This window comes from Polistes fuscatus, unplaced genomic scaffold, assembly GCF_010416935.1.
Source record: "Polistes fuscatus isolate 324 unplaced genomic scaffold, CU_Pfus_HIC Scaffold27, whole genome shotgun sequence".
In the NCBI taxonomy this organism is placed as follows: domain Eukaryota; kingdom Metazoa; phylum Arthropoda; class Insecta; order Hymenoptera; family Vespidae; genus Polistes; species Polistes fuscatus.
The window spans coordinates 2150041-2161461 of record NW_025113104.1 but is presented as its reverse complement, the minus strand read 5'-3'; the positions used below and the strand labels follow the sequence as shown (position 1 = coordinate 2161461).

General features: G+C 26.5%; 2 protein-coding genes and 1 long non-coding RNA gene across 3 annotated transcripts; 2 read left to right on the top strand and 1 right to left on the bottom strand.

The window, feature by feature from the left end:
• Positions 1-122: 122 nt before the first annotated feature.
• LOC122518981 (very-long-chain (3R)-3-hydroxyacyl-CoA dehydratase) lies at positions 123-2586 on the top strand. Its single transcript, XM_043638119.1, has 5 exons — positions 123-516; positions 586-702; positions 777-1011; positions 1089-1193; positions 1274-2586. Exons 1-5 carry the CDS (start codon positions 433-435, stop codon positions 1837-1839), a joined length of 1107 nt encoding a protein of 368 aa, XP_043494054.1. The 5' UTR covers positions 123-432; the 3' UTR covers positions 1840-2586.
• Positions 2587-2689: 103 nt separating this feature from the next.
• Positions 2690-4762, top strand: LOC122518982 (phenoloxidase-activating factor 2-like). The gene is made up of 6 exons (XM_043638120.1): positions 2690-3186; positions 3266-3363; positions 3446-3678; positions 3753-3983; positions 4081-4276; positions 4351-4762. The coding sequence occupies exons 1-6, from the start codon at positions 3072-3074 to the stop codon at positions 4510-4512; spliced, it is 1035 nt and encodes a 344-aa protein (XP_043494055.1). The 5' UTR covers positions 2690-3071; the 3' UTR covers positions 4513-4762.
• Positions 4763-10617: 5855 nt separating this feature from the next.
• LOC122518902 lies at positions 10618-11421 on the bottom strand. Its single transcript, XR_006304175.1, has 3 exons — positions 11301-11421; positions 11015-11192; positions 10618-10881 (listed from the first exon to the last, which is right to left on the bottom strand). It is a non-coding gene; the product is annotated as an uncharacterized LOC122518902 (long non-coding RNA).

The following is an 11421-nucleotide window of genomic DNA, read 5'->3' as shown; positions in this document are numbered from 1 at the left end:
CTTATATCTCAAATTTAAAACGAAATCATTATAAAAATAATTTGATAAAATTCTACTTTTGTGATAAGCAAAATTAAAGTTTTAATAAATTTAGTCTAATCGATAAATGTGTAAACGATATCGACCAATGGTCAGTCGAGAATTGGTCTGATATTTTACTTTACCTGTAGAATTAAGTTAAGTATATATTTAAATTATTTATTTATATTCATTATAAATATAATGAATCATGTCAATAAGCATTTTTACTTGATATTTAAATATTATTTAACGTAAGTATTGTAAAGTGCGATATACTTACAATTATGAGAAATGAGATAAAGGCTTACTAACTTCATAGAGGGTGTCAAAATCGTTACACTTAACATTGCTTTTATCTCTAAAAAATAAAATATATTTATAACTTATTCGTTGAAAAGAAATTATATCAAAATGACAGATACGTATTTTCCATTTGTGTATTGGGCTCAAACAGAGAATCAAGTAACATTAAAAGTTGATTTGGCTGATGTTAAGGTATGGAAATCATTGTTAATATTTAATTGATTGAATTCTTTTTTATTAAGATTTTAATATCTTTTATAGGATATTAATATTAATTTGCAAGATAAAAAGTTGCAAGTTAGCGCATACGGTCAAGGCGCAAGAGGATGCAATAATTACGGTTTCAGTATTGACTTTCACGAACTTGTTATTCCTGATGTATGTTTGAATATTAGACTCTTATTAATAACTTAAAGTATTATTCTCTCTATGCATGTTAATTGATTTTGTAGGAAAGCAATTATAAAGTTATTGACCGTCAAATAGATTTTACATTGAAGAAAAAATATGGCGGATGGTGGCCACGATTGACTGGCCAACCGCAGAAACCACCATGGCTTAAAATAGATTTTGACAAATGGAAGAGCGAAGACATGGATGATAATGAGTATGAGAAGAGAGATGTTTGTAACGACTACCCTGATATGTATGATAAATTACATAAAGAAGAACTTGGTTATAGAAAAGGTACAAATATTATCTACAAATTAATATCGATACTTATTTTATACATTATACTAATTTAAACAATTTATATATAACAGAGGACTTTAAGAAAGTATACTTAATTATCTACAACTTATGTCAATTAGTCGGATTTCTTTATATTCTTACTGTAATGGGTTTGAAATATTCTAGAGATGGGCCAGGTTTGTATTTACTATATCATATTAATTGTTACATATACTACTCTATTTTAGCTTAAATGTAATTATTTTATTAATTATAGCTTCTATGAAACACACATATACCGTTGTTGGAAATCCAATGAAATTTATACAGTTGCTACAATTTTTGGAAGTTATGCACCCTTTATTTGGATATACCAAAGGTAGCATGATGATTTCTTTTTTGCAAGTCGGAGGCAGAGCATTTGTCTTATTCTTCATGATAGAAGGAGAACCACGTATGCAAACTAAACCAGTTGTATTTTATCTTTTTATTGTTTGGAGCGCAGTTGAAGTTATCAGATATTTATACTATAATTCACAATTATTGAACGTAGAAATTTATTTCTTAACATGGTTAAGGTATACAATATGGATACCGCTGTATCCTTTAGGTATAATATGCGAAGGTATTATTATCTTACGCAACATTCCATATTTTGAAGAAACACAACGGTTTACTGTATCTTTACCAAACTCTTTAAATTTTTCTCTTCATTTTCCAACTTTTCTGCGCATTTATTTATTAGTATTATGTATACCTAGTATTTACACCGTGATGTCACATATGAATCATGCTCGAGTAAAAAAACTTGGAAAATCTAATATTAAAAGAAAATACACATAATTTTATTTTATAATTTATACATAAGAACAAAAGATATTTTTATCTCTAGTATAATAGACATCACAATAAAATATCAGTTTTGTTATGCTTTTCATGGATAAGGAATATAATTATTGAATGTTAATTACTGTGATTATTAGTCCAATATATTTCCGTATTTCTTTAAGCTTTTCTATAAATATTGCAGTAAATATTGAATTATCAATCGTAGGGAAAGGTTGAGCTTTAACTTACAATTAGACTAGTCTTTAATCATATGATTCGATTACTTGGAAGTAATCGTCGTGAAATGAATGTCTATATTTATGTATTATTTTTTATTTATTTTGTTGTTGTTACTATTATTATTATTTAAAACTAGTGAAAATGATGAAAAAAATGAGTATAATTCTCAGTAATTATTCTCTAAATATTTCATATCTTATTGAATTTTAATTTTTCTGAATGAATGTAGATCAATAAATTAAAATTCTGTCGAAAACGTAATTTTAATTTATTTGTCGAGCGCACACATAATGTACCGCACACACATATATATTTAGATATTAAATATTATATTATATTAGGTATCTAATATATATATTAAATATTAATATCATTATTATAATAATTAATATTATTTAAATATAAATATTATATTTTTAAATAATCGACTTGTGCTAACACGTGATTCTCTATTCGTCAAATAATAAATCCAAAGTAACAATGTTGAAATAAAATCACACATGAGTCATTTTTCGTTGGAAATACCAGATTATTAACCTTATTTTAATTTCCCATGAAGTACGATTAACTTAATTACGTGTATTCATACATCTTCCTCATTTGTAATAATTTGTTCAGGAAATTCTGCAATAGACGATAATTACGATGATCTATAACTTCTATTATTATGTATAAGTATAATAGGTGACAAAATAAGAATATAATTGTAATAGGAAGTAATTAATTTTATTTTATGATAGTGTCATACTTTATAAATAGAATGTAACTATTGTTTGGAGGGAAAAACATCTCGTTAGAGACTTTTATCGCGCTTGGATATTTCACTTAATGTGTTTCAAAATTATAACAAAAGAATATATAAATATAGGGCATGTAATGCAAAATATATATAAATCTGAATAAGACCGCGAAATGTTAGTTTTTCTATTATCCATCATATCGACTAGTTCAAACACCAAGTTTTGTTCTTTTCTTTACTTTTTTTCATTTATGTATATATCTGAAAAATGTTTAACTTTTTATATATATCAGTGATAGTGTGCTTTATACTTGATTGTATTAAAGCACAAAGTAATACGATTGTTTTCGATGGTACGACTGCGAATATCAATACGGTAACAAGTATGTATCAATTTATTTTTCAACAATTAAATTATAAAATTATTTATAATGCGTAATTTTAATGTTATTAATATTTTAGCTACAATTGCTTCAACTCCTGGATGTAAATGTGTAGCTGCTGGTACTTGTAATGGTGGTAATGATGGTAATGAAATTGATATAAGAATTGTTAACATGGTACGGATATATTTATTTAATGTCATTTATTATATATTATGTTTGTATATTTGTATATTATGATGTTTATTTTATTATACAGGGTACAATGTGTTCAGGAGGATTAGTATATTGCTGTACATCAGGAAATCTAGGTGATACTAGTTGCGGTTTAAGAAAAATAGCTCTTACTGCTCAACCAGAAGGAGTAGCCAGTTATGGTGAATATCCTTGGCAAGCAGCTCTCTTAACATCAAGTAATTCATATATTGGATCTGGAGCTCTTATTAATGCTAATCATGTACTAACTGTGGCTCATAAAGTAACTCCTTACTTGTAAGTCTAACATCATTACAGCTTTATTTTTTTGTTATGTTAAAACATCAATATTTTATACGTATTTCTCATAGGAATGGTGGTCTTAAAATAAGACTTGGCGAATGGAATGGACAAAGTACTTCTGAACCTTATCCTTATCAAGAGTACAATGCACAAAAAATATTTGTCCATCCTTCTTATAATTCGAAAAATCTTCAGAACGATGTAGCAGTTGTTAGATTAAGCTCATCTGTACCTATCTCGAGTAGCCCTAATATTAATACCGTATGCCTTCCTACTTCAGTACCAAATCCACCAACAAGGTATATTTACTTTATTTTTATGATATAGTATATTGAATTGATGTAAAGTGAATTATTTTCCTAATACATTAATATATTAATATGATTATTTTTAAAGATGTTGGGTTTCCGGTTGGGGAAAGAATGCATTTGGTGGTAATTATCAGAGTATACTTAAAGAAGTTGATGTTCCCATAGTAAATCAAAATAATTGTGAAACTGCTCTTCGTGGTACCAAAGTGGGACAACTCTTCACGCTCGACAAAACAAGTTTTATATGTGCAGGAGGTGAATCAGGAAAAGATGCGTGCACGGTAGACAATATGACTTATTTAATTCCATTGTATAACATTTACAATTATTAAACAATCAATATATAATTTTGTAGGGAGATGGAGGTGCACCATTGGTATGTCAGTCAGGTAATCAATGGCAAATTGTTGGGATGGTAGCATGGGGTATTGGTTGTGCAAACAGTGGAATTCCAGGTGTATATGTCAATGTGATTAATTATATTAATTGGATAAATCAGAAATTGACTGAGTCATAAAATATTATTCGTAAGATAATAGATCTAATAATAGATATGCTAATTCGTAAGAATAAATCGTCTGATTAAACGATTTTATTATACTTCACTTAATACGTACTATTTATACGATGTTATTATACTTTCACTTTATACGTAAACTTATACGTACTATATTATATACTACAATATTATATTTCACTTAATATCTACTACTATCATTAATATAGATCCTTATTTCTTATCAAAGAATACAGAAGAAAATAAAAACTAACAAGTCTACTCTTTGATTTATATTACCTTTTTTTCGTATTTTCTCCTTTATATAGAACATTGGCAGCGAGATGCAAATATGGAGGAAAAATAATAGATAAAAAAATAAAAAAGAAAAACGAAAATAGAAACAAAAAATTGACTGTGAAACTCTTTCAGAAAATCGTGAACCATTTCCTTTTCCGCGTATTTAAAATATTAATGCAAATTAAATATATTTTTCGTTAAAAACTATATGCAAAATCTTTGGTACATTTTCACAAATATTTAGAACTTTATTTGTTATAGAATTTTGAGTAACTTTTCAATTACCTGAATTAAACGAGATGACGCAGTACGCTGGAACATATACAGCTGACAGAAAATGGCGTTTCCTCTACCTTTCCCCTGCACCCCCTTCCGTTGCCACTGCGTTGCCTCTGCTGCGCATCTGCTGCGCGCGGTAGTATGCGCGGTAGTTCACTTTCAAAAAATGTAGCGAAATCCGTTGACCAATGGCTACTTGAGATTTTGCATTTTTTTTCATCTATTATAGAAAAATATCAAATAGTTACAAATAATATATAGGAACATAACAATTGTCGAAATATATACTTTATTAACCCAGACAATAAAAATTGATCATTATAAGTCGATATCTATAAAAATTATGCCGTTAAACAAGATAAATATATATATATAATTGCGTAGAAAAATGCATACATAATGTACATGGAATTTTTTTCTACGCAAATAGTTTTTATCCTCGACATTATCGTAATCTTTCGATTATATCATTTGAAAGTTATTTATTAGAATAATCTATTAGTATATAGGAAGATTATTTACGTTAGAAAATATTTTTTAATTACCTGAGATTAACAGGACGACGTAGCATCTCGCCTTTCTTCATGACCACTCTAGTCAAGCTTGATATGATAATTTATTTATTGAATAAATAAAAAATTTATTCTATTTTACTATTTAAGGTACACATATCTTGTTAATATTTAAAAAAAAACGAAAAGAATAAAGACAATATGCACTATAATCCTTATCACACAGAACAGAAAAACATACATAATTTATTTATTACAATAATTAAATATTAATTTTATGAATTATTATAATTATTTAATTATTAATCCAATTAATAATTATTGTTATCTAATTTATTTTTCTATTAAGTGTATACGTTCCTTGGTAATATTAAAAAAATAACGAGTAAAATAAAGACAATATACACTAAAAACCGCACAGATAAACGCAGTCGTATAGAAAAGAAACCTCGTTGCAGATATTTTAAAAACAATTGACATACAGCATTGTAGCCATCCTTCAAGAATTAAAATAACAAGAGTTTTTCCATATCAAAACAGAGTATGGGAATTTATACTTTCATCGTTGGCATGAGATATGTCAATTGTTTTGTTTCAATTTATTTTAATTCTTTAAGGATGGCTATATTGCTTTATGTCATTTGTTTTAAATATTTCTATAACGTGGTTTCTTATCTATACGACTGTGTTTTTATGTGCAATGTGATGTCAATTGTTTTAAAAATATCTGCATCGTTGTTTCTTTTCTATATCATTGTGTTTTTCTTTGCAATGTGACAAAGTTTTTAGTGTATATCATCTTTATTCTATGCATTATTTTTTAAATATTAACAAGGAAAGTGTTACACGTATAATAAACACTTATATATTTAATTTTCTTTATATTATACCAATGCTAAGTTATTTTATACTTTTTTTTAGGTTTCCAAACATTGGTAGAATACAGCATGAATACACATACTCATTGTCAGTCTAATTGTGTTTACTTTTTTATATTGATGTCAGTTGTGATAAGTTTATGTCTTTTCTTTTATAACATAAAGAAGATTGTTATAAAAAGTATAAGAAGGAGAAAAAGAGTGTGAGTGACATCTTATACAAATATCATACAAATACATATAGAGACTCTTTCAGTTTGCTTGATACTTTACTAATACAATCTTATGATTTTCAGATTTGCAAGTATTTGAAGATTTGGAATTACACAACATCAATTAGGCTTTCTTATTGTTTTGTGTATCAAGTACATACATGAAAGAAGAATTTGGAAGATTTTAAAATTAATCCAGGCAATTTTTTTATGATACTTAAACGAGCAAACACCCCTTTCTTTCTTCTATCTTAATCTTTCTTCTTCATAGCTTTCTTCTATCATAATGGTAAACTTTAATAATTCACATTTTTCCTTAGTATATTATTTATTCATTGTTTTAATATATTGATTGTATAATTGTTTAGAGAAATGTACTTTCTTTTTTCATTTCTATATTCGTGTACATTACTTATACATTAACAATTATTTTAATGCACTAATGCACTTTTCTTATATTGCAGCTAAATTTCACCCTCGAAGTCCTCACTGCGTAGGAGCACTATAATAATTACACAAAAATTAAAAGAATACTAAAATAAGAACTTTACAATCTTAAATATTATGTATTAGATGTATGACACCCTTTATACACATGCGCAACGTTAGGAAAGTCAGATAAACAACGTTTAATAAAAGTACTTTCATAGAGGAAAAGAGCTCATTTCAACGATCGATTTCGAAGGGGACGGTACATAGATCATATATTCCGATCTTTTAGAGAACAATAGACATTTCTATCGATTATTTAACAATTATTTTAATATTCTAATGCAATCTCTTTACATTTCAGATTGTTTAAACACATATGTACTGGTTTAAACATTACATACTTATTAACATACTTTGAATATAAAATAATTTTAATGTGATATTTTTTTTGGATAAAAATTTTATTATCCAAAGTCATCATTGCACAGGGACGTTAAAACAAATGTATATTAGTTTAAACAATTACATAAAATTGAAATAATGTTTAAATCAGAACGTTACAATCTTAAATTTTTACAAATTTAAAAGACAAATAGGAATCATATTACATAAGGGATTCTTTTCTTTTACAAATTGTATTGCCAAGCCTCGTACCAGGTAATAAAAAAAATTATTGTTAATCGACTCACTAGAAAATATTGTGGACTTGTATTAACTAATTTCTTTTTTGTAGAGATTCCATGGGAATCATTTTGAAAATAGAATGCAGAAGCAGTTTAAAGGATCTTTTAAAAGGCAAACATAAATTTCTTTTATTGGGAATAAACCAATATTATAATATTTTCTAAAAAAATATTTATTCAAAGTATTAAAGATCTGATTCTTTCTGCATAGGTGATCATTCATTAAACTAGAAGAAAAGAAAAAATAATTTTCAATTAGATATGAAAAATCGAAAAACACTGTAATCATGAAAGATTTAGGAAGACACCGGTGAACGTGCTACGTTCTAACACTGGAAGGAAACCATGTACTATAATATTCTATCAAAAGAATTGAAGGAAACCATGTACTGTAATATTCTTTCAAAAGAATAGAAGAAGGAATGCATCATGGTTATTATAAATTTAAAAGTCAAATAGGAAATACATTGCATTAGGATATTCCTAACATATATAAAGTATACTATTTAGTATTGTACTTCGTAATTGAAAATACTATTATACATCGACTGGCAATAATTTATCTAAAGGAAACTATTCTTTTTGAATAATAAATTGTTAAAGAAGAAAGGCCATAGATAAGAAATATTGAAAAAATGTCTTAATTTCGTAAATCTAAAGGAGAAGAAAATAATGCTGTCAGAAAATTAAATTCTACTGATCATCAAAGTCTTTCACTTGCTTTTTAAGATTTAACTGCACTTGTGCTATATAATTTCTAATAAGGATCATTCATTATTTAATGGTACGTTGATAGAAAAGAAATACTAAAAACATTTCTAGTATTTTTTCTTATCTATACAACAGAGAATATACTGTAGATTTTTCAATTTTACATGAGATAGTGTAACAAACTAATAGTTTCATTTCCTTTGTAGGGTTTTTTGTGCAATTTCTTAAATGAAAAAGAGATTAAAGGAATATTCTAGTAGCACAAAATTTGGGTAGAAAAGAAGAAAACTGTAGTATCATGAAGAAACATATCACACTATTATGCCACATTGTGGTGGCATTACATAATATAAAATGTATTTGTTGTTTCGTTTAACGATTGCTAGATAAATCTTTTTTAAATAATATGCTTATATATTTGATACCGGGTGTGATTTCATAAGTGAAGATACGAAATGAATTATTTACTATATATCTATAATTTAAAGCGCAGAGTAGTGTTTTAATAGCTCAATAATGTAACAAATTCATTGTAATTTTTAAGACGATGTCATACCATGATTGTACATTTAATATTACTTATTAATATATATTTTCTAAAAATATTTGTGCATTGCATATTTTATTTACATATACGTAAAGTATAATATAATTAATTTAACTATCATTAATGAATTAAAATAAAATTTAAATGTTTGGCGAATTTTATAGACTCCTTGGAATAATGTAATAAGAGATAATTAAAAAAAAAAAAAATGATAAAAAATATCACATTATTCTAATTTTCGTCACAGTAAAATATCTTATTTAGGTCACTATTGAGAAATATTAATATTCTAATTTTTTGTGAAAAAATGATTATTTATATTCTCTTCCTTTTTTTCTATATTCATAGAACTAATATTATAAAAGACTATAAATAATATTTAATAGCTTGGAAAAATATTAATGAATGTATTTATCGATATATATAATATATCTATATATACTGTGAAAGGCATTTAAATGCCACCCTCGAATCAAAATTTTGACGTTTTTCTGATTTCACATAGGAATCCATATGTTCCGGTATTTTAAATCCGGTATTTTAAATTTGTCGTGACGTCACAAAAATGAAAATTTGGTAGTAGGATCACAGGATGATACAAGAGCTCTTCGAAGAGAGTAGGAAACGAGAGCGCTGATTGGTTGATAATAGACCCAGCATCAACCAATCAGAAATCCATTAAGAGCCGATTGGACAATTTTCAACCAATCAGCGCTCTTCTAGGCCATATATTGAGAGCTGATTGGCTACTTATTAACCAATCAGCGCACTATTAGGAGCTGATTGGCTTTTTATCAACCAATCAGCGCTCTTCTAGGCCATATATTGAGAGCTGATTGGCTATTTATCAACCAATCAGCGCTCTCGTTTCCTACTCTCTTCGAAGAGCTCTTGTATCATCCTGTGATCCTACTACCAAATTTTCATTTTTGTGACGTCACGACAAATTTAAAATACCGGATTTAAAATACCGGAACATATGGATTCCTATGTGAAATCAGAAAAACGTCAAAATTTTGATTCGAGGGTGGCATTTAAATGCCTTTCACAGTATATATAGATATATTATATATATCGATAAATACATTCATTAATATTTTTCCAAGCTATTAAATATTATTTATAGTCTTTTATAATATTAGTTCTATGAATATAGAAAAAAAGGAAGAGAATATAAATAATCATTTTTTCACAAAAAATTAGAATATTAATATTTCTCAATAGTGACCTAAATAAGATATTTTACTGTGACGAAAATTAGAATAATGTGATATTTTTTATCATTTTTTTTTTTTTTTAATTATCTCTTATTACATTATTCCAAGGAGTCTATAAAATTCGCCAAACATTTAAATTTTATTTTAATTCATTAATGATAGTTAAATTAATTATATTATACTTTACGTATATGTAAATAAAATATGCAAATGCACAAATATTTTTAGAAAATATATATTAATAAGTAATATTAAATGTACAATCATGGTATGACATCGTCTTAAAAATTACAATGAATTTGTTACATTATTGAGCTATTAAAACACTACTCTGCGCTTTAAATTATAGATATATAGTAAATAATTCATTTCGTATCTTCACTTATGAAATCACACCCGGTATCAAATATATAAGCATATTATTTAAAAAAAGATTTATCTAGCAATCGTTAAACGAAACAACAAATACATTTTATATTATGTAATGCCACCACAATGTGGCATAATAGTGTGATATGTTTCTTCATGATACTACAGTTTTCTTCTTTTCTACCCAAATTTTGTGCTACTAGAATATTCCTTTAATCTCTTTTTCATTTAAGAAATTGCACAAAAAACCCTACAAAGGAAATGAAACTATTAGTTTGTTACACTATCTCATGTAAAATTGAAAAATCTACAGTATATTCTCTGTTGTATAGATAAGAAAAAATACTAGAAATGTTTTTAGTATTTCTTTTCTATCAACGTACCATTAAATAATGAATGATCCTTATTAGAAATTATATAGCACAAGTGCAGTTAAATCTTAAAAAGCAAGTGAAAGACTTTGATGATCAGTAGAATTTAATTTTCTGACAGCATTATTTTCTTCTCCTTTAGATTTACGAAATTAAGACATTTTTTCAATATTTCTTATCTATGGCCTTTCTTCTTTAACAATTTATTATTCAAAAAGAATAGTTTCCTTTAGATAAATTATTGCCAGTCGATGTATAATAGTATTTTCAATTACGAAGTACAATACTAAATATATACTTTATATATGTTAGGAATATCCTAATGCAATGTATTTCCTATTTGACTTTTAAATTTATAATAACCATGATGCATTCCTTCTTCTATTCTTTTGAAAGAATATTACAGTACATGGTTTCCT